This window comes from Clarias gariepinus, chromosome 27 (genome assembly GCF_024256425.1).
Source record: "Clarias gariepinus isolate MV-2021 ecotype Netherlands chromosome 27, CGAR_prim_01v2, whole genome shotgun sequence".
In the NCBI taxonomy this organism is placed as follows: Eukaryota; Metazoa; Chordata; class Actinopteri; order Siluriformes; family Clariidae; genus Clarias; species Clarias gariepinus.
In genome coordinates, this window is record NC_071126.1 from 14115167 (window position 1) to 14142536 (window position 27370).

Here is a 27370-nt window from a genome sequence, read left to right on the forward strand (position 1 = left end):
GTTCCAGCTTTCTACTACAGTGATTTAAACTTTAGGATGACTAAGCTAAAATTCTAGCACACTGCAAAAAAGACAAAACAAACAAACAACATGGCTGCCCAAAATGGCCGCCCTGTAATGATACAGCATTCAACTACATGATAAATAATATTTTTGATTATTTTTACAGAAAATCACTAAACCACACTAGCACACAATTTCTATCTATTGGATGTCATTAGAAAGCTGACGCTTACAGTAAAGGTTTAGGGTCCTTTTGCTAGCAACATTACTCTTGTAGCTTCAGTGCAAAACTTAAAAAGCTTAGGAAATGCTGAACACAAAATATGTCTGGAGACTGGAGACTGGAAAATTATTCTTTTTATTAATACAACTAGCATAAATATGTGTCATTGATGGGAAAAAAAACAGTTTGTAGAAATAGTTAAAAAGGTTAAAGCTAAAAATAATCCGATCAGCTTGAATGTAATCAGTGATATTATTAGTTCAGGTTGAAGTCTGCGTACATGTCTGAAAATAGATTGAATAAGGATGAAGTTTTGTCTTAAAACGAATTCACTTCTGCACTGACGATAAATAAACTAATCCCAGTAAAAATAATCAGTTTAGCTTTTCTAATTAATATTTCTTGATACAGGTGTTTGTTTACATTGTGCAAGCAGCTTATTAGTAGCTTATTTAAGAGTAGATTATTCGAATAACCACATAACTGTTCATAAAATTGCTTTTACTTAACATTTTGATTTCACTTATGGTTCATGTTAAACTTTAGGCAGATATTTAAGTACTGAAAAAGTTTCATTTAATTCTGTCTAGTTATTTTTGCGAGATGCTGTGAAATCTGTCTGGGCAGACATGCAGACATACAGACAGAAAGTTTTCTAAGGCTGGTTTTGGCTCCAATGTATAAAACATAATGATATCATCGAAAGAATGAGTTCTGTCCAATGTACAGACAAAACCTGTCTTATATATTCATGTACATGTATATACACATTACATGGACTGACAGAAGTGCTAACACAGATCAGGAAGCGTTGTCATGACAATAGTGAAGAAAACAGGAAATAAAACAGGAGGCACACCGGAGCCCTTGGTAGCAACACAGAAGATCTTTGTTTCAGTAACATGAATTAGGCTATGTGCCAGTTTATTACCTCATGTCAACAAATGAGCTCATCAGGCTGAACTGTCATGCTACTCATCTTTCATTTCATGCTAGTAATCTTTCATTTTAAATGTCATCAGTGTTTACAGAGAGTCTGAGGCATGTGGGTGTATCTTAATCACCGCCATGACTTCTTGCCTCTTGTGTTCACAACGAGGTTGAGTTATCCACACTCTACATTTCCTGATGATGTCAGTCAGACCACCCAAGTGCTTTTGGTATTACCCATATAGACCGGAGGTCGAATTATGTTTTTGTCAACTTCAAAATTATAAAAAAAAAAAAAAAAAAGATTCTATTAGATCTATCCCTGGGAGGTTAGGGGTAACTCTGCCTGAGGTACACTTTTTTTTTGCCAGACCTTCGACTTGGTGAAATCTTGGATTCTGGGTTAACAAAATCTAATTTTCTGTTATTTTTCTGTCGAATGCATTACAGATATATAGCATTACTGCAGCAAATTTAAACTACAAAGCTCAAAACCTAAAATGTTCATCAAATAATGACTTATTTAATCATAAAACATTTAAACACATGAAAAGTCTTGGAAAGTTTATATAGACTCAAAAAAACATCACCAACAAAAGGGATTGTGAGAGGTATAAAAAGAATTCAGACATACCTTTGACATTGTGGTTAACAGTAACCACAACTCGGCCACATGAAAACAGTGTTATCCAACCAAGGAAATATAGAGACTCGACCACATGGTGAAAGAAAAAGGAAGAAAATACTGCTGAAAAAATACAAAATGCAAACAGACAAGAAATGAGAAAAGTCCGTAGAGACTAGCAAAATAAAAACCCACATTATATCTTCTTCAGAGATTCCTCTCAACATGCTTTTTGACGCTTTTTTATGTTAAATTGATCTGTCTTGTTCGGTTTAAAGAAAATTGTCCTTTTGCTTAGGTGTTTTTATTTTGTCTGATTAAATGAACTACTTATATCTATGCCTCCATGATACATGTTTAAGGATAAATAATATTTAATGAACTTTTAATTAATTTAATGAAGATACATTTAAATTAATGACAATCAAGATATTTACGCAATGAAAATACTGTAAAACAATCAATATTTAGTTAAAGTCCTTTATTCTTCAAAACTTGCTAGATCAGGCAGGACATACAGTGTATTACCGTCTATGCAAAGACATATCACTATACAAGGCTGTTGTTTCTGTATATCATGAAGAATGAGGTCCAGGAGCAGTGGGATGGAGGATCCTGACAGCGGACACCTTCGAGTCAAACAGCCCAGCAAAGGCTACCAAAAGGACAAGAAGGAAGGACACAGCATTCAGGATATGATTGAGGAAAGCCCCACCATGGAGGAGAAGGAGAAAGAAGAAAAGGTAGAGGATGGTCCTGTACAAGCCACGATGAAGAGATTGCAAAAGCCAGCAGGAGAAAACTGCAGGAAGAAAGCAGGACTGATGCAGCTTTCTAAAGAGGAGCTGCTTCGCCTGCTCAGCATCATGGAGGGAGAGGTGCAGGTAACTTAACATGAATCGTGTTATGTATTTAAACCATTTTGTATGTACCGGCACTAAGCTATGTGCTTAGGGAGGAAATTATTTAGCTTGTACAGTAAGTATAGTGTCTACATACAACCTATTTAGATATACAGTACTAAGTGCTGCATAAACCACTCTATGGTCATGAAACAGCATCAAGCTTTATAGCTCCCTCTTGTGGACACTTCTGCAAAAACACTCTTTAGTATTGCAATGAATTCTGTACAACTTACTATACAAATGTTTGAAAAAACCTTGTCTACCGCTGATGACTTACAAAAGGCAAGGTTTTCCAGAGTTTCACTAGTGCTTGGATACTGTAAAGTACACTCGCTGAATGTTTAAGTGGTTCATTGCAGCTAATATCGTAGTCTTCTGAAAAGGTCAACTGGTTTAATGCCTTCATTCATGGGAAATTTCATCTCAAGTCCCGATTTGTCTTGAACACCCCTGCGTATTTGTTTCTGGAACAGTCCACTCTCAGATTAATGAACAATCCTGCCTCTTTACAACTCAGGGCCTGTATTTATTAAGCATCTCAGAATCCTTCCTAGGAATCATGTTTAATTAATTATTGTGCTTAATTTAGGATGAAAAATATTCCTATCTCAGAGTAGGACATAAAAGTTATTTATGCAGCTTCCTACTGTCACTTTCAGCGGGGAGTAAAACTGCTCCTAGAAAAGTGTGTAAAGTCACTGTTTACGACACCGAAAGACTCAAAGGTATAACTATATAACAAATTATAGTGGGTGTTGTAATTTTGATGAATCTGCACATGAGTTTTGTTGCTGTAAGAAAAAATTTTGGTTTCTGACATTGTTGGCTCTGAAAAACCCAAATCGTCACTGTTGCAAAGCTACATCTTGCTGTTACTGAAAAAACTCCTACTCCTAAAAGTAGGATCAAATACAGTATGTTTTACTGTGAGAATTTTTGGCCACTTAGAAATAACTACCTACTCTGAGATGTAAAGTAACCAAAGGTGCAGAAATGTTTTTTTTAGAATTTTCGTTGGATGTTTAGATCAAATTATTATAATAAAAAAAGTTAAACAAATACAAGTCATATTAACAGCTACACATTCTGATACATACATTTTCTTTTCTTCTTTAAAATGACTACATATCCATTTAAAGCTGCTATAGCTAAACAAGTGTTAAAACACTAAATGTCACCAACTGACAAGATGCAAAAAATAAAGGTACTGTACCAAGAAGGAAGAGACAGCCAATACTAAACATTAGAACTGGATTCATTCTATGGATTCTATGGATTCATTGAAGTCCTAGGTTTCAAGAGCTCTAAATACACATATGTGCACAAAACAATTATTTTATGAGTGCCAAAAGAATTGTTAGAATTGTTAGACCTTATAGCACCGTAACACCTTAACACAGACACACACATGCATGGTGAATAAGCTGAAGGTATTTCTTAAGCAAGTGGTTTTGGCATATAGAAGTCTTGAAGGTTGTTATATGTGAGCATGTGCTGTACATATGCAGCGTTTTTTTTTTTTTCATAGCTTTATGAATGCCAAAATTTATCCAGAATTATTATTGGAATAAACTGAATAATGTTCATAAAATAAATATGCACTGATGGAGTCTGTGATTGATTGATTGTTTGATCGGTTGATTTTTACAGATTCCCTGTAATGATCCACCCTAAACTCTACTAAAATGTCCTTATCCAAGTATCATATTCACAGCAGTTTGTCTGATTTGTCTGTGCAGGCTCGTGAGGATATTATTCACATGCTGAAGACTGAAAGGACACAACCCGAGTCCCTGGAGGCTCAATATGGAGCCGCTGTCCCTGCAACACCTCTGCAGGCTCTACAGAGAGACAACATGCTCAGCTGTAACAGGACATGTGAGAATGACGTCTATGAGATCCCCATGATGGAGGTTAGAGACTCAAATTAGATGGGTGCATCTCAATCAGCATAATGTAACGACCAAAAGTATTCAGACAAAAGTGAACTTTACTGTTTTAATGACATTCCCCAATGACTCACCCACTCACTCATCGTCTATACCGCTTTCTCCTGTATTCAGGGTCCCAGAAGACTTAAGGCACAAGGTGGGGTATGCCCTGGACAGGGTGCCAGTCCATCGCAGGGCACACACATACACCCGCTCACAATTAGGTTAATTAGGGAACGCTAATTAGCCTAATCTGCAGGTCTTTGGACTGTGGAAAGATTCGAACTCAGATTCTAGAGGTGCAAGGTGACGGTGCTGACCACTAAACCATTGTGCCACTCCAAATAGGGCAGTGGCGGCTTAAATATTAAGGGCTCTGAGTTACTGTCCGTAAAGTTAGGGATTCAAGCCCCAGGACCACCAAGCTGCCACTGTTGAGCCCTTGAGCAAAAAATCTTAACCCTAGTGTATCTGCTCCTGGGCGCTGTATCCGGGCACTCTCACCACAGTTGCCTAATTGGGGTATTCATCGTGCTGTAAGGTACATGGGACGAATAATTGAATCTTAAATCTTATATTTTTAAAGTAATGACAATCCAGATATTTATGCAATGAAATTACTGTACAACAATTAATATTTAGTACTGTATGAAGTCCTTTATTCTTCAAAACTTGCTGGATCAGGCAGGACATAGAGTCAAAAAGAGACTGCAATACTCAGTGTCACCCGCTCAATCCATGCCTGCTTGATCGCTTCCTAAAGATCATGTACAGAACTTGAGAATTCCCTAGATTTAGCCATTTTCGTGCGAACGTGGCTTCAGAAAGTAAAAGTCCTGCCGCATATTTGTTCTATTCGTAAACTAAACCAGCTGATTCTAGGTAGCACAACTTTTCAGCCAGATAAGCGAGAACTAATTTTGGCATCTGCTGTCTGGTGCACATGGAGAACTATAATACATGGCATATGTTGTCTTAATACTTTCAGCCACCCTAAACAGCAACTGTACCAATTATCATGACTATTTCCGGATGGTTTAGGTGTACACTCGAAACATTTTTACTCCACATCAGTTTAAACAATATTGCTGGAACAGGAATCACTTGGATACTTATAAATTCTCCTGATGGATGGATAGATGGATGGATGGATTGAAATAATCAGTTAGATTTGCAATTGTCAGAATCTTCACCTTCAGGTCACATTTATTCACATTTATTTACATACTCATCTATTTGCCCAGGGGATAGAGTTTTTACATTTGTGGTAACATTAGTGTGTGAAAAAATCCCCAACCCTCTTTGAACTAATATGAATATGAACTCTGTGATGTAAAGCTGGACCGCCTGGAGGAGAAGCACAGAGAGACATACAGAAGGATGCTGGAGCAGCTCTTGCTGGCTGAGAAATGCCACCGTCGCACAGTTAACGAGCTGGAATGTGAGAAGCGCAAACATGTCGACTTCATGAACAAGAGCGATGACTTCACCAACCTGCTGGAGCATGAGCGTGAGAGGTGAGAAGACTGTGTGTGTGTGTGTGTGGGTGTGTGTGTGTGATCGCACATTGTTCTCACACAGAGAAAGGAGCCTTGTTCCATATCACATCATTTACTAAAATCTCAGGAAACACATTGAGGACAAGCACAATGACGTTGAGTGATGACAAATAAAACACGATCAAACATCATCAAGACCAAACATAAGAGACAGAAAGAACACAAATGGAAACTTAAAAAAAAAGGGGGGAAAAGTAAATAAACTATTTTTAATACACTCACTATACACGAAGCTTGATTGTGTGATTGTGCTTAAATATTTATGTAAGACTTTTTATCAAGGTTGTCTTCTTCTACATTCATAAGCATTGAATTATTTCTTTTATACAAAAATGCATGAGAATATATAAACAGGTTTTGTCAATATTTCCAGAATGATGTGAGGCATATTTTATGAAATGTCTTGCATATATGTTGGAGAAAATGTGACAAAACAGTGAGACACTTCGTGATGTTCAAGATGTTTACTACACTTATACAACAGCAGTTTGCTAACACGTTTTATAGTATCACTTATGTCTCTATAGCAGATATAAAGAATCATTCCCTCACCAGCTTCTATTTTTTTCAACATTTTCTGTCCAGAAATCTTCCAAACTGTTTGAAGGTGCTGAAATTGAAAACTAGGCATTATTGCAGAGAAATTGGGGCTTGTGATGAAAATTCTCATGAACGAAGTTGTAAAACAGGACACTTTTTACAGGAATAAACTTGGAGCACAGTACAGTGATGAGAGTCTTAGCTGCAGTAAAACATTTTAATGGTGCAAACGTTTTTACTAGGGATGCACCGAAATTTCGGCCGCCGAAAATTTTCGGCCGAAATAGCATTATCGGTTTCGGCCGAAACGTAAGAAAGCGCCGAAAATAAAAGTCGAAATTGTCGCCACGCCTCTCCCATCCTCCCGTCTCGTTCGCGCTGTCATTACGCATCAAACACGGAGTATGTCGGCGGTTTGGAAGCACTTGGAAGCAAGTTTTGTTATTGTTAAACAGCCTTATTACTGTTATTTATTATCAATAAAAGTTTGATTGCTTAATTAATTTGTAGTTTTTTTAATACAAACAAAAAGAAAATATTTTAAACATGTTTTTTAATGAAGCCATTTTCGGTTTCGGTATCGGTTTTCGGCCAAGTGCATCCAAAAATTTCGGTTTCGTTTTCGGCCCAGAATTTTCATTTCGGTGCATCCCTAGTTTTTACAAAGAAAAGAATGACGATCCCAGTCGAGGTAGCTCAGAGACCACTGCCGTTGTTCATGCAACAAATGAACATTCAACAAATGAAACACCTGATCATTGAAAATTGACAGATAACTCGAAGCCAACTTGTGGTAGAGACACATCTGTCTGTTGGAACTGTACACACAATCATTACCAAACACCACTTGCACAATTTAAACAAGTTTGGGCCATTAAAGGAGTTCCTGGGAGGACAGCGTTTCTGACATAAAGCAGGCAGTCCGATCATGGCTCTGGTGTACTGGGGAAAACCCAGTACCTTCTATCTTGATGGGATAAGTGTATTAGTGTAGCAGAGGATTTTATAGAGAAATAAAAGTTGGTTTTACCTCATAACTGGTTTCTCTTCTTTTACACAATCAAAAGTCCTGGTTTGACTTGAAAACCCCTTACCGTGTAACCTCGGATTGCAAGTAACCCGGTTTTTGAGTGTTCCACAAGACGAGCAAAAATTTTAAAATACATTTTGACTTGAAAAACGCCCAAGTCTTGATTTACGAGTACTGACTATCACGGGGACTATCATATTAAAGGTAAAGTGCAGGTTAATTTGTTTTATTTTTATTATATATTTTGTATTAATTATTTTTATTTTTTTGGGGGGCTGTGAAACAAATAATTTGAGTTTCCATTATTTCTTATGGGAAAATTTAATTTGCTTTACGAGTGTTTTGGAAATGCAAGCCCACTTCCGGAATGAATTATGCTCATAATCCTAGGTTCCACTGTATATATTAAAAGAAATATTGCGGTAAATGTTGCAGCATTTATCCCCTTCAAGAAAAAAAAATAGGATAACTACTACACTGACAGATTTTTTTTCCTTTATTTATAACACTTATAAAGGATCATATCCAAATCATAAAGCTTACAAGTTTATAATGACCCACTCATGCCAGCTCTCCTAAAGTCCTAAAGTTTTTAACATTAATACATAATCTCCATGCATTAACACTATGGAAAAAGTGCCTAATAATTCTAAATGCTCACAGATAGATAGTGTGTGTGTGTGTGTGTGCGTGTGCGTGAATGTGTGTTACAAAGTTTTTATTTTACTAACATTAAAACACATGCATTTACTTTATGAAAAATGAGGTCATATTGGTATTGCCGAAACAAGTTTTAAATAAATTGTCATGCATTATTATAAGAGTATGTTGCCAATATTTAAAATGACCTAATGTTATAAGAGAATCTAGTTTCAGGCGACGCAGATGTTTGTACATTATTTACTGCATACTGTATGAGTCATTTATGAGGTCTTTATTTTCTCTCACAGTAAAATAAGTTGCTTTACTTCATAAAAATATCACAGCTCATCTTACAAATATGAAAAATTTACTGTATGGTTAGGTTTTTATTTATCTTTTAAAAGTTTGATTATACCGTATGCTTAAGCATATACTGTAATGTGTTGTGAAGTTCTTATGGAGTCAGCCTAAAGTTTTAGCAATCCTTGGAAAGCTGCAGTTTACTCCAGAACTGTATGTTACAGTTAACTTTCCCAGGTCAGAAATGAATCATCGAGCTAGAATATACACCACACACTGTCTCCATAAACATTTCTGGTTCAGATTTAGTGTAATCACACAAAGACTGCCACACAGCAGCACATGAAGGAGAAGAGCACAGAATGAACCAAATGGCCTGTCTTTTTAGCCACAGACATGAAGAGTGAGTTCCCCTAAATTACTGCTGATTAGTCATGCAGAAGTCAACACTCACAAGAGAGAGAATTAGTCCGAATATACAAATGACCCCAATGGTAGATCTGAAATGCAACTATATTTTAGTTTGTATATTACATGTCATAGTGATCTGAAGCCAATTATTACGTTTCCTAATATGCATTTATAGTGATGTCGTACATTATAGTACATTGTATACACGAGGCTGAAGAGTGCGAACAATATTTTTCAATAATTTTTCCCCCACCAGTTAACAAAATGACTACAGTGCTTCTTACTGCGTTGTGATTTTTATCTTTGAAAAAGAATTCTACCCTTCTACCAGCTAAAAATGTACAGTAAGTGAAAAGTCCCCAGCTCAGAAACAGCCTAAACATCGCATAGGTGCTGATATAATGTTTTATGTTAAAAATATATTGCAAGAATTTTTTGTGGCAAAGAAACTTCTTCTGAATTTTATATAACATGAAAGTGACCTATCTTGCTTCCCTAAAAAACTTTTTTGGGAGAAGATTTTATATGTGACCCAAAAATGGAAATTTTTTTCAGCATTAGACTGTCTCGCTTCAAATTACAATAATATAAAATGGTAATTATTCATATTTTTTCATTAGTATTGATACTAAAATGGGTGTAAGCTTCTACAGTAGAAGCATAAGACATGTAAAAATTGTTGCTTAAATTGTTTTTTTGTTAAAAACTTAAAAAAAAAAAAAAAAGGTGGTGTCCGTAACCATGTCAAATTCATGTTGCAATACCTTAACAGTTTTGTATTTTGGAATAATATGCTTTTTCACATTTATGTCTTTTCTTGTAAAATCCAAATTGCCCATGTTTTATCTTAGTGACAGTTAAGATCATTGAAAGATTTGTATTTAAAAAAAAGTTTCAGACACTACATGAAATAACATAAAACTGTATTTAGCAAATACACTGTCTTTTAATTTGATGTAAAATATAAACGTGCATGCATATTTACAAAAGACAAAGCATGGATCAGGAGATAAGAAGCATTAAGTATACTGTAAAATGTTGTTATATGATCCATTAAATTCACATTTTTAGCACCAGTACCATGTTTTGGCCAAAAGGAAGGCAGCATACACATTCAAATAGACATAAGACAGATGGTTATAAATGCAAACACAGTGCTAGAGTACTCACAAACATTAGGGACCTCCTATACTGATTAGGAAAGAAGATGATCAGTCACCTCCAAAAGGACATATGTATTTAAATCGTATTGTCTTACATATACATTACAATATGGTAATTTACATTATGATACATAAACATGCTTAATTGTGTCTACTATACTGTAGCTTTTGTGGTATATGTAGATTTTAGTAAACAATTAATATGTATACATCTATATATCTACAGTTCTAATAAGCAAGCCTGAGCCAACAATGGTGATAAAGATCTCCCTGGGACAGCATGAGGAAGAAACTTCATAATGTTACTGTATATATATATAGTACAGTCTATGAACCAGATTCCATTGTTATCTGGGTAACAATGCATTTGATATTTTGATGTTTCATGATTACAGAAATTGGGTTATGTGGGTTATTGGGTTAAATGATTACAGCAGCAGGAAATATAGCTTGTAGACAAATGAGGAGCTGGAATAGCGCTTCATGAAATAAACTTTGTGTTCATTTATAAAATGAAGATTGGTCTATGCTCTTTCAAGGATTCACAATCTGCTCAGACTGAATATCCTTTTTAATGCACTGGTCATCTTTTCTCTAACACACCTGAACGCTGTAATGATGTCTACTTGCACAACGTGGTGTCACCTGGGAAAGGACGAGTCCCCTTTTGAGTCTGTTTCCTCTCAAAGTTTTTTCATCATGTCAGGGTTTCCCCTCCCACCTTCTGTTTATTGTTAAGAGCACTATACAAATGAAAATTTAATTAAACTGCAGTTCTAGTCTTTAGCAGACACAGACGTTTGAACGTTAGTCAAGAAGCAGCATCTGTGCTTCATTCAATTCAGTGGGTTCCGGAGGAGGAGACCTAATCCAAGTAAACTGTTCATTAACAGGCTGTTCTGAATTTGCTATTAATGTGGTAGAAAAAGGTGGCTTGAACCTCCAGGGTCTGGGTTCGATTCCAGGGTCTGTCTGTTGCTTGGTGGGTTTCCTCCAGGTGCTCCGGTTTCCTCCTACAGTCCAAAGACATCCAGATTAAGCTATTTGACATTCCCATATCGGATGTGAATGAGCATGCGAGGATGTGTGTTTGTGTGTGTGGATTGGCACCCCCATCCAGGCTGTACCCCACCTTGTGCGCCACCTCCCAAGTCTCCAGTAGTAGGCTCCCTGTGAGCCTTTATACAGAATAAAACAGTATAGAAGACGTGTGAGTAAGTGTGAGAACAGGCGAACACTGCAGTGTGCAGCACAGGGAAACTCCAGGCACAGTTTTGAGAACCGCTGGACTACATCAGCACACCAGAGAAGTGCTGTTTCTCATTAACTGTGGCAAAGCTATGTTTATACTCTATTTGGATAAGCAGCACACACAACTGAGCAACCTGAGCATCATGCCTCTGTGTTCACATTCTCAAGGCCTGACATGTTGGGACATATGCTTTGTGATATCCTGGCCCAATCTGATAAAACCCATACAGAAGACGATTGCTATCAGACTCCCTTGTGTGCTCACCATGAAGGCATGACGGAGCTCACATGCACACGCTGATCTCATCTCATCGAGTATTACATGCACAATTTCCTCTAAGTTTTGACAACTCGTTGCATGTCTCAGGATATGAATGTAAAGGGTTTTTGTCCTGATGTAAAAATGGCAGATTTCGATGGCCGTCAGTATGAAAGCATGTGGAGATGAGATGAGAACAGATTAAAGATTTTAAAGGTTTCCTGCAGAAACCTTCATTCATTTAGAAGCTTGGAAATGAGTTCCTATTACAGCTTAATCTAATTATCCAATTTATTTGTGGTGGTATTTCTTGGAAATGTGCGATGGCAGAAAGTCACATTAAGCTTCTACCACATGCCTGTGTTATAAAATGCTTGTTGCTCACATTAAAGGGACACTTAACTCACGCCAAGGGTAATCACAGCAGTTTATGGAAAGTTGACATGGTGACCCTGCTAACTGGGGGGAAAAAAAATCTCCAAAACACATGTAGCTGCTTTTCAGATGCTATAAAACTTTAACTTACTAACCCTGGTCTGTCTGAGAGCTTTTGTTTACAGTGGAATGGTAATCAGTTTGACTGATAAATTATGAGGAATAATAATTCATATACACTGTTTGCGCTATTTAACTGACACATACTGTGTTTGTATACTATATATTTACTCAGTTGAGTTCTTTATTAATGTATTATGCGTTTATTTAGAAAAAGTAATCTTTGTTTTTATGGCTTTTACAATATTCAGCCAGAAACCTATAATGTTGTGTGCATATTTAGTATGCTCTGATTTATGTATGAAACTGGGATTGCTTATAATGTGCTGTACAGTATACTCATTAGCATGTTTCACTGCCTTTAGGGCCTCTCGTGGGATAGACAATAAATCATTTTCCAGTGTAAGATTGACAATTTAAGAAATTCACAGTATGCTTAGAGTAAATCATGATGGTTCCCAGTATTTGACAATTCAATATACTGTAGGTAATTGGGGCCTGGGGTAGGGGCCAGGGGTAGCTCAGTGGTTAAGGCATTGGACTACGGTTAGGAAGATTAGGCAGATCCCAGGTTCAAGCCTCACAACCACCAAGTTGCCACTGTTGGGCCCTTGAGCAAGGCCCCTAACCCACAACTGCTCAGATGTATAATGAGATAAAAATGTAAGTCGCTCTGGATAAGAGGGTCTGCCAAATGCCTAAATGTAAATGTAAGTAATATGAGAATTTATGTTAAAGTAGTGGTTTATTAAAATTAAGGCAAATAATAATTAATGTTGTTGTTGGTCTTTCGCTGCTCCTGTTGAGGGGTTGCCACAGTGGACCATCTGATCCGCACAACAACTTGGCTCAGGTTTTACTCCAGATGCTCCTTCTGACGCAACCCTCCAATTTTATCCAGGCTTGGGACTGGCACTTGCATCCAGTGGCTAGGGATTGGGCATTGGCTGGGATTTGAACCTGGGCCTTATGAATATGATCCATAAATAGAAAAACAGCATACTACATAGGTGTGGTTGTCAAATTTGTTATGCTCACAGATATGGGACAGAACTTATACTGAAGCTGAACACTAAACACATATAGGCCAATTTATAAAGTTTTGCATATTTACTTCATATTTGCTATGTACATTGCACCAGAAACAAGGATTCTAAGACAAAAAAAGGTTCATCAATACATTTCTGCATATATAGTTTACTCTTTTAATGTGCAGATCTCTCACTCTCTTTTTTCATAAGCACAAATCAGCCTTTAAATGTGCAATTCTAAAACCATTTGCACCAGGGTTATACTTGACTATCATATACTATCTGGCCATGTTTGCGCAGTTGCAGTTGCCCTTTCTGACCCCCTTTTTCACATCGCTCCATGCCCGTCTCAGTGCTCATCTTTCAGCAACGTGTGAGCACATTCCTCTCCGATCCGCTCATCTTAGAAATGCATCACAGGTGATGTCATACGGACCCCTCAGCACCTGCGATTGGTTAGCAGGGCACTAAGCAGAAAGGCCCACCCTGAACAATAAAACTTACTGTGTAGGCACTGTGTTCCAACTGGGAGTCCTGACTTGCCACTGTCCTTCTGCATCAGACTGATCAGATTATTTCATATTTAACACAGGGTGAGCTCTCCCTTTCTTTTCACTTCCCTTTCTGCAACATTTTCCAAATAAACGACCCTTCTATTATACTTCAAATGTACTTCTAATGTTTCAACCCCCTCCTTTTTAAAATGACATAATCATTTCCTGATGGAGGTTATGCCTAGAGCTGTGTTTAAAAGGAACTTCATTAATAAATTCCCATCAGCCTTGTATTTTAGCCTGGTCACATTCCTTTAGCTGATGTAATTGTTTATTTTAGGCCATAAATTCAAACTGGATGATTTCAAAATCTGTTATCTGGCTACATCCTGATGGTTTTGAGCTTGTCTTCAGAACTGCTGTAAACTAATCAGAACCGTCCGGCCATCTAAAGCATGTTTCAGATGAGAGCAAGTTCGGACTGTACATTCTCATCTTAGATTGGGGATTACATCATCTTTGTGGTATTCGAACGGTCTAAGCGTCTGGACTATAGTAGTCATAGCTTTTCAGAAATTGTGTGTATTTTGCATAAATATTTATCTTAAACCAGTGAATAGCTTGAGGTGCACCTCCAACAAATGAAGAACTTCAAGTAGTGAGCTACTTGGATCAGAATTTACACTGGTGTTGTATATTTTTCTCCATCTCGCCACCTTTGCCAGTGGTATTTCAGGGTAACAGGGTTGAAGTAGATAGAGAACCAGTCTGGCATTGCTCCTTCAACAAAACAAAACTGTTCCTTTGCATTGTTGTCCTGTCTCCATGGAAACGTTTAGTCATGACAGAGAAAGGAAATATTTGGGTCATGCCAGACTCCTGGTTAGTATGCTGTGTGAACTGTGAATCCTTGCCATTTTTAAGTACTTTGACCACTTGGCACTTTGACCGATTGTTGTCCTGTCCATTTCCTGAGAAAACATCCTGACTTCATTCTAAGCAAACAGCGAAAAGAGACTGAGGACAGACTTTGTGAGAAATGCCCCCCCCTGTCCCCCCCCCCCCCCCCCCCCCCCCGTATCAGTCTCCTCCTCCTCTGCCCAAACAAGGGTAGAACAATTCTGTGCCTTATATGGGAGGATGATATCACCAGCGAGTGGAGCAGTGCCTTTGCACAGAGCATTCACCTTTTATTTTGCAACGATGATATGTTTGGAATGTGATGGCTAATTCTGCAGGGAGCATGGGACTTTTATTCAACCCTGCAGAAGTCTTAACGGCTCACGGCGACAGACACAGCTGAAAACTCATTAGATATGGACTCACATGGAACACATCACGGTTAGCGGGTGAGTTTGAAATCTGTTTAGAATCTGACAGATGTTGAGGATTTTAAACACACCAGTTGGGAAAGGTTGACTTTTTCAGAATCTAGTGATCTTTGACACCAAGTAAGTTTGGTAAATGACTTTTTGGATTAGGTTTCTCTCTCATGTCTAATGGGGTCTGGGCCACTTGTAGTGGATTTATTGTGCAGACTTAAAGGTCCCCTGCAGAGCTGAAGCAGTCTAAACATTTACCACCTTCATGGATGGTTGCTTTTTAGGTGCTCCTGACTTCAAGGCACGTATAATAGTAACAGGGATTTGGAAATGTTTCATGGCATGGTCTTACAGTGCTGCGATCATGTAAACATGTGAAACGCATTAATCTGTTGTCAGAGACAGTCACATGAGGGCTCTAACCCGCTCTTTGTTCTCTGCTGTCATACTTTTTTCTTCCTTTTTTTGCTACTCTGCTTTGCATCCTACTAGCATTTTGCAGTGATGTTATTTAGGCATCTGTTCGGGTTTTTACAGGACTAACATATGTGGCTTCCCCTTTTTCAGGTGAACAACTGAAATATTAGAAATAAATATTGTGAGAAAAACCAAACAATGTTTTTCTTTTCTCAATGTTAACCGATGCGTTGTTTTTCTTGCAATTCATCAGTATAAATTGATTTCTACTCCTTTTATCCTGTTTTGTGCAGGCTAAAGAAACTGTTGGAGCAGGAGAAGGCATACCAAACTCGTAAAGACAAGGATCACAGCAGGCGGCTAGAAAAAGTAAGAGAAGAACTGGTGAAACTGAAGTCCTTCGCTCTAATGCTGGTAGATGAGAGACAGCTTCACGTCGACCAGATTGACCAGCAAAGCCAAAAGATCACAGACCTCAGCAAAATGTTGCAAGAGAGGGATCAAAATCTGGAAATTGTCACCAGCAAGTACAAAGATGACAGTCAGAGGATTCAGAAGTTGGAAGTGGAGTTAGAGCATAAAGCTGCAAAATTTTTACAAGAACATGAGGACATGACAGCCAAGCTCTCCAGTCAGGAGTCCCAAAACCGACAGTTACGCACAAAACTGGCCGGTCTGTCTCTGAAAATTGAGGAGCTGGAGGAAAGTAACAAAGCACTTCAGAAATCCGAGGAGGATTTGCAAGAGTTAAGGGATAAAATCAGCAGGGGAGAATGTGGAAACTCAAGCATTATGGCTGAGCTTGAAACTCTCCGCAAGAGAGTGCTGGAGATGGAGGGAAAAGATGAGGAGATCACAAAGGCAGAAGCACAGTGCAAGGAGCTGAGGAGGAAGCTTCAAGATGAGGAGAGTCACAGTCGCGAGCTGAAACTTGAAATCGAGAAGTTGCAGAAAAGGATGGCAGGCTTGGAGAAACTTGAGGTAACTTTTAATATGAGCAAATCCGCATGTTCACAACTCCATGTAAGCCTAGAACGAGAGAAGAACTTCACAAAGAACTTAACCAAGGAGCTGGAAACTGTTAAAAATCATGTTAAAGAGCTTCAATGTGCTGAGTCGAGGCTTGGAAAGGCAGAAAGTAGCTTAAAAGATGATTTGACAAAACTAAAGTCATTTACTGTAATATTAGTGGATGAGAGGAAGAACATGGCAGAAAGAATTAAGCAAGAGGAGCAAAAGAGCGAAGACATGAGCAAGCTGTTCAAGGCTGAGCAGGGCAGGGTCATGGAAATCACAGAGAAGCTGATTGAAGAGAGCAAAAAGCTTTTGAAACTAAAGTCAGAGATGGAGATGAAAGTGTCAGCCCTTACAAAGGAGAATAATGACCTAAGGACTAGACTTACATGTGAAGAAGAGAAACAAAATGATCTCAATGCAAAGGTCAACCTAATGCAAAAGAGGGTGGACTGTTTCGAGGAGGCTGAAAGAAAATCTAGAAGCAGACCTGATGTGGACAAGACAAGATATACTGATGAAGACAACAAGGTTAAAGAGCTAACAGAGGAGATTGACAGGCTGAAGAATCGTTTGAAGCAGCTAGAAGTTGTGGAGGGTGATTTAATGAAGACAGAGGATGAATATGATATGCTTGAAAAGAAGTTCAGAACAGAGCAGGATAAGGCCAATGTTCTGTCTCAGCTCCTGGAGGAAATGAAGTCACAGATTGCCAGAAACAAGGCCATTGAAAAGGGGGAGGCTGTAAGCCAAGAAGCTGAATTAATATTGAGGTGCAAGATGGAGGAGGCCAAAACCAGAGATTTGCAAGCGGATGTCCTGGCTCTTAAGGAGAAGATTCATGAGTTGATGAACAAGGAGGATCAGCTATCTCAACTTCAGGTTGATTACACAGTTCTAAAGCAGAGGCTCATCGATGAGCAGGACAGAAAGAAAAGTATGAGCCAACAGATCCTAAACCTCACCAAAGAATTAGAGGCGACTAAACGATACAGCAGAGCGCTAAGGCCTAGCATGAATGGAAGAAGAATAGTGGATGTTCCTCTTACATCAACAGCTGTTCAGACAGACGCACACGCTATCGAAGCTTTTGAAGAAGAGACTCCAGCTGTATTTATAAGGAAATCTGTTTTAGAAGAAAATCATGTGATGAGCAATTTGAGGCAGAAAGGGATTAAAAAACCTGTAGTGCTGGACCGTTATCCGCCTGCAGGTACAGACCTAAGTATGAAAAAATCATTGATTCCCTGGATGAAGAAAAAAGAAGCTAGTGCTGATGCACAAGGTGGCTTAGACAAGTTGACTTATAAAGTTAATGGAGATGCGTCACCTCAACCATCAGAATTAACCATGTCACAAAAACCAGGCCAGCCACTGCATATAAGGGTGACTCCAGATCATCACCACAGCACTGCCACATTGGAGATCACAAGTCCTCGTGCTGAGGACTTCTTCTCAAGCACCACAATTATCCCAACTTTAGGGCTGCAGAAGCCGCGGATTACTATAGTTCCTAAACCTACTACTGTGTCACCGAAGGGCTATGACCTAATGGACAGGACCAAGTCTCCAGTGACCATTACAACCATTTCCCGAGCTAAGTCTCCAGAAGGAAGCAAGATCTCCTATCCTGATTCTCCAAGCTCTCCTGTCTCAGTTATCACAGTTAGCACAAGCCCAGTGATGCAGGCGCCTGTCTCTCCAGAATTCCAGGAGACCTCAAGCATGGGCAGAGCAGTGTTTAAAGTGACTCCGGAGAAGCAGACGGTGCCAACACCAGTTCGCAAATACAACTCCAACACCAACATCATAACAACAGAAGATAATAAAATTCATATTCACCTAGGGAGTCAATTCAAGAGGTCTCAGGACTCCGGAAGCAGTCCTACTGTCACAGTAAGGCCTCTGAATGTATGCACAGAGAGCAAGGAGACACCCACTACAGAGACCCTCCTGCGTTCCCCACGACAGTCCCCATCTTCAGGGAAAGCCACACCTGGCAAGATGACAAGTAGCATCACCATTACCCCTATCACGTCTGCTCCTTCAAGGCCAACCCAGTCCGTGGTGAGTGACCATGCACCACATATAGAAAATATCATCCCTTTATCCACTAGTTTGATGTTAGTTATTTAGCAATTCATAAAAATGTACTTGACTTTGTGACCCTAAACAACACCATCTTCTACATTACAGTTGCTTCTGAATTGTTTCAAAATGATATCAGGGGATGTCTGTTCCCTAGATAGATCTCTTTCCAGGTATAGATAAGAGCAATACATTACCTAACATGTGACTTTTAACTAACTCTGGAATGACTTGTTATGCCAATTCCACCAAAAATGAGTTAAGTTTTTTTTATTCGATTGTTAAAATAGTTTATTTGGCACAAACTGACTGATCCCTCATATTTAACCATGAAATTGGCCTGAATTATTTTCTAGCACTTACTGTAGTCTTAGTTAGTGTAGATGTGTGAGTAGAGCTAACATCGCTAGCATATTCTGGCACAATAAGACCCTCTACTAAAACAAGCACAACAGATTATCGAGAGCTGGATCTTAAAGAAATGGTAGTTGCAAATGTCACATGTTAAACACAGAGTTTGTAGATATTTATATAGTAATCAGGCTTTTGTAACCTTGAAAAACTTGTTGCTGCTTAAAGGATCAGAGTGTTTGTAAAACAGTGGATGGCCATCCTTTTCTACAATGTAACTATGGCAGTGTTGGAACATTTACATAAAATAGTACCAAATATTATTTTGAAATGCAATGAATGGGCTGGCCATCTTACCTGAACTGCCTCATTTGTAGCATCTACACATACTGTTTGAGCTGCCTTTATTGAAAGGCGTGGATCTGAGCAGCTGTGTTCTGGGTGGGAATTAATTTTTAGACTTGGAAATTTAATGTAAAATAATGCTGTTCGAATTTTACCTGATTACCACAAGCGCAGAATCACTTTACAACAATTACAAACAACATTATGGTGACAAAATTTGTAAGGAATCTGTAACAAACATGCTGTAAATCTTTTTTATTTATTTTTTGACCAATATCCTTTTTATTTATTTTTTTTATAATTTTTTTTTCTTTACAGTCCGGGACGGATGTGCAGTCAACTCGGTCTTGCTCGACAACACGAATCCCTATGTCCAAAGGTATGAAACCTAGCAAAACTGTAATGGGTCTCACTGCGGTATCCAGGATAGAGCCTAGAGCAGAAAGCCAGTCAATGAAAATTGAACTGAGGAAGTCTGCAGTGATCAGCTCAGTGTCCACCACCGGTGGCAAGAGCTGAGTGTCTAGCACTCTGTTATAGCTAAAGTTGATTGATCCATGCACTACAGAACCACTGATGCACCTGGTTAATTTCAAGTAAATGTAAATCCATGAAGACTCTCTATTGAAGCACTTGCAGATACCAAATACCATTAATATCATCTCTGTTTTAAAAAATGTGATTGTGTTTTAAAATTTAAATATACGCTATGGAAAGTATACGGTATGTATATAGTGTTGTGTATACATACTAGCTAATGTATATAGTGTTGACACTTGGACATACTGAACATACTTTTGTTCCCTCGGCTTTTCGTTTCCCCCTTTAGAGGACAGAGTTAGGCTACTAACCCCTTCGCTGGGTTTTGGTTTTCTTAATTGTGTACTCATTTTTTTATTCTTGCTTTGTTTTGACATAATATTTGCTAGTGGAGGTTCCTCTTCCCCCCCCCAAAAAAAAAGGATATTTAAGATAATCTGTTATCTTTGATTAACTTGCATCAAGCCTAAATAAATGAAAAATTGTCATCAACCAAATTCAAAACATTGCCTTTTACTTTTGATGTCACGTAATTTTCATGTGTAATGAGTTGCCATTGTATTTGCATAAGACCTGCACTAGGAAACCTCCATTAGGTATTCCATGCTGCAATTCATAATGCTTTATTAATTGTCTCATCTGCATAAACAACATTGCACCATAAAATGCTTCACTGTGCATGCAGCACTTATCTAGAAGACCAAATGTGTTGACTTTTAAGTTATTAAGAGAGAGATCTAAATAAGACGATTGGAAGAATTCAATCAAAAAGTAAACTTTGGTTTTATGCAGTATTAAAAGAACTTTATATCATTGTAATTGTACTGGGCATTATTGCAGGAAATCATGTTGCTTCCCAAACTGAACCCTTTTTATGAGTATCTTGCGCCACTCTGTGGTTACATAGTGTATTCAAATTATTTTTTTGTGTTTGGTGCAATGCTGCTACAGTATCACACTAGTTTTAAACATTACAAACAAACAATTATTATGTACTTTTTTTAAAACTTATTTTTATCATATTAATGTACTTACTACCTACTAGGGTTTCACAGGTTGTTGTAAAACATTGTGAAACACTGCTCTATACTATTCTTTGACATTATAAATATATTTATAATAATAATAATAATAATAATAACAACAACAACAATAATTATTATTATTATTGCTATATATTATTATTATTATTATTATTAGGATGATGATAATAATAATAATAATAATAATGTAAACAAGTAGGATAATAATAATAATAATAATAATAATAATAATAATAATAATAATAATAATAATAATAATAATTATTATTATTATTATTATTATTATTATTATTATTATTATCCTACTTCAGAGCACATGGTGGGTAAGAAGCTAAGGTGGTTAAAACGCTCACAGTAAATGTCAATCTCTTATCAAGTCATGAAATCACCATAAACCTAATCAATTCAGTTTATATTCAGGTACAGGTACAGTGGCTGTAAAATGTTGACTTGAAAAAATACATTAACAAATTTCAAACCTATAAACTATAGAATATGTAAAACATTTACATAGTAAAGGGATTTCTCAGCCTGAACACTCAATGCCCTACCTAGACACCACTCTTCTGAGAACAACAATCTACACATTCTGGACCATGAAGAGAAAGTTTGGCTGAGGAGGATGACTTATGTCAAGCCATCTCTGATAAACAGCGAAAACATTTTCATAGTGCTTCACAAATCCAACCCTTGAATGAAGAAAATGACCTTGCCAAGTGTCATGATGTCATGTGTGGTTATCACAGGTAGGGTTTTAATACAAGGGAATTTTCCACCCATTTCCTAGAACTAATAAAGATGGGCTCAACAAGTCAGAAAATGTTATAACATGTTATTCACAATAAACAGATCAGTGTTATCGTCGGATGTGTCTTTGGTGTAAAAGAGGGTCAGGCGAAAAAATAATAATTTAAAATACAGAAATGACAACACTGAACATGTCAATGTCAGGTGATAAGAATCTATGTTATTAAAGGTGGATCTGACAAACATTAAGGAGCCAAGAGAAACAGTTCACTCATCTAAAGGAGCTTCTAATCTGTATGATAACATTCCAGGCTTCTCTAATCAGACTCATATCCATCATATTATCAGCCATAAAACCTAGATTTCCTATTTTATTTTTATTTATTTATGTATTTATTTTTCATGTTCTCAATGATCAACTAGCACCACTAGCTTTTCACAGTGGGCTGCTTGTGACGCCATCAACTAACTTGCTTTTTTTTCTTTCTTTTATTTTTTTAATGGTGTGTCAAATTAGTCAGTCAGGGCACATGGTGGGTAAGGAGCTGAGGTGGTTAAAACACTCATACTACAGTATTTACAGTGATTTTCTCAAAATCTTCTTAAATGTCACTCTCTTATCAAGTCGTGAAATTACCATAAACATAACAAATTCATTTTATATTTAGGTACAGGTAGCTGTCAAAATGTTGACTTGAAGAAATACATTAACCAATTTCAAAAAAGATTTTTTTCTAATCATGTTCTCAATGATTAATGACGACAGATAGAAATAGAAAAACAAGATCTTTTTGTCTCACATTTAAAAACATTCTTGTTTCATTATCCTACATCAGGAAGAACGTAACCTAGAACATTAACTCAAAATACTGGTAATATACAGTAAATGTGACTCTTGAATTTAGCTTAAAACATACAAAACAAGTAATTGTAAAATGGATAATTTCGACCCAGACACAATGTTATGCTGATGATGCCAAATTGCAATATGGCACAATGTAATTTTGAATGACATAGACCTCCATTAGGTGGCGTGGTGGCGCATTGTCGCCTTGCACCTTCAGGGTCCGTGTTCGATTCCCACCTCGGATCTGTTTGCATGGAGTTTTCATGTTCTCCCCATGCTTTGTGGGTTCCCTCTAGGTTCTCCAGTTTTCTCCCACAGTCCAAGGACATGCAGATAAGATTATTATAATATTTCTAAATTGCCTGTAGTGTGTGAATGTTGACTGGAGGTCCCACCACAAATACAACTGAAATCACAATTTGCCTCTACAGTCCCTTGCTGGACTACAGAAGTTCCTAGTTAGATAGATATAGTAGACAGAGAGACTTCCATTAATTGGTACTATGCCACATTGTTGTAGCTTTGCTCCCTCAACTTATTTTCTTTCAGGAGTTTAGTATGTTAGCCCTACTGTAGGTCCATGTAAGTGCATGGTGTTCTGTGATGTTCAATTGTCCCAGTGCCATTTATTTGTTGTAGCCCTAATGTTTAGTAAGGCTTTGATGTGTTTTTCCTAAATAATTATAAGCATTGAATGTCCCACAAGAAAGATCAGCAGAACATTATTTTTATTTTGCAATGGATTTGGCATGACTACACAGTACAGGTGTTTTAGAAACAAATTAGGAACAGTAACATGAGATTCAGTCATACAGTCTGAGTACTTTATTTTTATCAGATATATTAATATGAAGGGTATTCGGGTCAAACCGGGACTTTTCTCTATACAATCCTCTAATACACAAATACTCTTATTCCACTTATTCTTTGGACACCTCTCCTAAGAACATCAAATAGTAAGAAATGTCAAAAATATCCATTATTGTCTTGTGACTCCTTTCATTAAAAATTAGCCTAGACTAATAGCTGTGACTTCAGCTTTTCCTTTTTTCACCTGCAGAAAATGTTGTGCTCCGCATGACTTTTGAGCCTCGTTGAGAATGAGGGGTTGCACAAAGGCTCGACTTCTCCACATCTCAGACCGTGATGTTCATGTCAGCTCATCAACTAGCACCAGGATCAGCACCACCATGAAATTTACGCCTGGAACCAAGCTAGGAATCTGGAGCACACTAGTCTGCTGTGTTGTGACATGATCCCCCCCCCCCCCCCCCTCTTTATTCAGTTTGATTCAGAAGTGATGGTTGTTTTTTGGAGATGTGAGATAACATGGAAAACGAATGCATGTAGGAAATAGGAAAGTGCTGGATTGAAATATTACAGAAGCAGTATTTCAACATGTGAGATATAAGTGATGTTGATTTTATTTAGGTTTAATTTAATTCAGAAGGTCACAGAAATGTATGAACGTGCAGTTAGGATAATATTGCTGTGGAAATATATAAACACCCCCAACATTAAACACAAACACTAACATTATAAAGCTTTTGTTTTAATGGAGTGCCTTGCAAATTCAAATATAGACCACCTTAGTCCATGGAATTGTATTAGATTTATTAAAACATGGAATAATCTGTAAAATCGAGATATGCTTTCTGTAACAAAAATTGATGACTTGATGGACATACAACTATAAATGACCTTGTATATAGTGTGATTATTAAATGGGAACCAGTTAAACTGGTCTAGGTTATTAGAAGCCTAAAATGGTGAGCATTTCCGATAAACCCTCAAGTTTTGTCTTGTGTTGAAATTGTGTTCAATTTTATCTTTTAGCAGAATAAATGAATGAGAAAAAATATATTGTAGGCTATGCGTATCCAGGATGTACCCTACCTCCAAGTATCCCAAGTTCCCTGGGATAGGCTCCAGGCGTTCTGTGACCCTGAACAGGATAAGCGGTATAGACAGTGAGTGAGTGGAATCATATACAAGATGTTTGAATATTATGTTCCAAATGTATTATGTATTATGTCCACACAATCCCGTAAATCTCATTCCTCAATTTCAAAACACCCTAGTCATTCATGCATAAATTAACTCCTTGCACTGGTGGTTTTAGATGGGAGGTAATGCACAAAGAGCTGTAATATTATTTTGTTGAAAATGTGTGAGTATTTTGTAGCCATGACTGTCTAATGCCATTAATCACATACATTGCACGAAGTGAATCTTATCTACAATGTCTGGATTGTCTGAAAAATAAATAGAGTCATTTTAGTGGGAAAGTTAAACTCCATCCATCATAGGAGCTCAGGAGTGAAGGTTGGCTTTTACACACATGCATACACACACACACACACACACACACAGACACATTTGTCTTACTTTTTCTTTTGGTTTAATTGAGGACGAGCCAAATGTCTTCATAAGGTCAAATGCTATGTATGAGGATATATTTGGTATTTGGTCCCCACCAAGATATCAAAACAGGTCTCTCTCCCTTTCTCTCTGTCTTACATTTATCATGGGGGTGAAAGCATGGAGATATCCCTGGCCGAGGTCCTGGGGGGGCCCCATGCAAGGGCCTACAGTATGTTTAATGCTTAAAATGTGATCAAGTACAAAATATTTCTTACTGGCATATAATTAATAGTACATTTACATGTATTTATATGATATCTAAATTTGTGGTTGATAACACACCTTAAATTGTTAAAATAATTCAGCTAAAACACTTGGCCATGACAGTGATTTGAGATGTCTGGCCTTTAGCAAAATAACACTTTATGCACTCTAGATTAAAAACTATGTGTGCTTCACAATGAGCCACCCACTATGCTCAGAGAAAACTAGTCCAAAGACTGCTCTTCAAAAAGTTGGATGTTGGATGTTTAAAAGTGCTCCGGGCTCCAATCTGGGCTGCTAACAGCGTCTGGCGACAGCACCTTGTGTCATGGATGGTGGTGCATTATCAGAATCAGAACCAGAATCTCGTTGTATTCGCCAAGTATGTTGACACACAAACAAGGAATTTGATTTAGCTGTTTGTGACTCCAAAGTACAGACCAACATAAAACATTGTATATTTGACATAGACAATACACTATAAACAGTAAGTACGTACACAACATTCAATAATTATATAGATTAAATAAAGGCCACAAAAATGGTCAGAGTGTGTAACACATCAGCACTGTACATAAAGTGAGTGTGCATGGTAGTGCAAGTAACCCTAGTGTGCATTACATAATACAAATTGGGAAATGTCATTGGTCTGTCCAAAATTTTTAACTGCAGATCAAGAAAATTTTCTTTGTGACTACAGAAACAGTCCTGCGAATAATGTTACACTGAAAAAGAACCAACAACTATGACCTACCATATGTCTTATGATTGGTGCATTACAGAGAGCAACCATAGACTATACTTGCATAACGTATACTGTAGGTCAGATGAGTCTAACTTAAAACAGATCGACATTATGCAAGCTTAAGCCGTCAGAGTCTGTGATGATAATAATAAGTAATAGAATAGAATAAGTAATAGAAAACAACAGACCCAACAGTCATGACTTGCATGCACCTGATTCTGTGTAATTGAATCATTAATTGAAAAGGGGCGTCTTCAAAATAATAGCAGTGTGGAGTTCAATTAGAGATGTAAATTATTTTGTGAAAAACAGGTGTCAAACGAATTCAAGGATAAAAAAATTCAAGGATAAATGCCGAAAAGGTTGTCCTGTTCATTTCTCTCTGAAAATAAAATGGGTCGTTCCAGACATTGTTCAGAAGTACTTTGATTCAAAGGTTGATTAGAGATGGAAAAACATACAAAGAAGTGCAGACAATATTAGGCTGCTCTGCTAAAATGATATCAAATGCTTAAAAATGGAAACCAAAACCAGAAAGCTATTAGCAAGAAGTACCCGCAAAGTCCCATTGTTGGAAAAAAGACGTGTGCTGAAGAGGTTACAGTTCGCCAAAGAACACATTGACTGGCCTAAAGAGAAATGGCGCAATATTTCGTGGACTGATGAAAGCAAGATTGTTCTTTTTGGATCTAGAGGCCGCAGATAGTTTGTCAGGCCCCCAAACACTGAATTCAAGCCACAGTACACCGTGAAGACAGTGAAGCATGGAGGCACAAGCATCATGATATGGGGATGCTTCTCGTACTATGGTGTTGGGCCTATTTATCACATTTCAGGGACCATGGATCAATTTGAGTACATCAGAATACTTAAAGAGGTCATGTTGCCTTATGGCGAAGAGGAAATGCCCTTGAAATGGGTGTTTTAAAAAGACAACGACCCCAAACACACCAGTAAGCGAGCAGCATCTTGGTTCCAGACCAACAAGATTAACGTTATGGAGTGGTCAGCCCAATCCCCAGACCTTAATCCAATAGAAAACTTGTAACCTGACAATAAAAATGCTGTTTCTGAGACAAAAAAATCCTGTTTCTTGGGCTGGAATACCTGTTTAAAGGTGCCAGAAGTTGGTTAACTCCATGCAGCACAGATATGAAGCAGTTCTCAGAAAGCATGGTTATACTGTACAACTAAATATAAGTTCAGAGATGCACAAGAAAGATTAAACTTTTAGAACATTTTTCTTCATGTTGAGATTCAGAAGAGAAGGTGCAGAGTGTCCAATGCATTTGTGTGATTTAAATGAAAAGTTATTATATGGATATGGAGCTTTACTCACTTTTTTTCAACACACTGCTATTATTTTAAACACAATCCTGAGCTGTTAAATACCAGCTCAAAAAGCTAATTCTAAATCATAAAAAAACAAAAATTAATTCAAAAAAGGAAATTAATGATATACTGTATACGGATGACTCAAAAGATCTGTGT

General features: G+C 37.5%; 1 protein-coding gene across 3 annotated transcripts in view; it reads left to right on the forward strand.

Moving 5' to 3' along the window:
* Positions 1 to 24785, forward strand: part of LOC128515248 (filamin-A-interacting protein 1) — a 40494-nt gene extending 15709 nt beyond the window's left edge. The window contains exons 2-7 of one of the 3 annotated variants that reach the window (XM_053489345.1): positions 2365 to 2665; positions 4426 to 4599; positions 5956 to 6134; positions 15825 to 18612; positions 19648 to 19708; positions 23567 to 24785. In XM_053489345.1, the coding sequence (XP_053345320.1) occupies positions 2366 to 2665; positions 4426 to 4599; positions 5956 to 6134; positions 15825 to 18612; positions 19648 to 19708; positions 23567 to 23604 (3540 nt within the window). In that variant the 5' untranslated portion in view covers position 2365 and the 3' untranslated portion in view covers positions 23605 to 24785. Of the gene's footprint in view, positions 1 to 2364; positions 2666 to 4425; positions 4600 to 5955; positions 6135 to 14956; positions 15142 to 15824; positions 18613 to 19647; positions 20521 to 23566 lie in introns of those variants that run through there. The other 2 variants (XM_053489344.1, XM_053489347.1) reach the window with 2 other exon arrangements.
* Positions 24786 to 27370: the final 2585 nt, after the last annotated feature.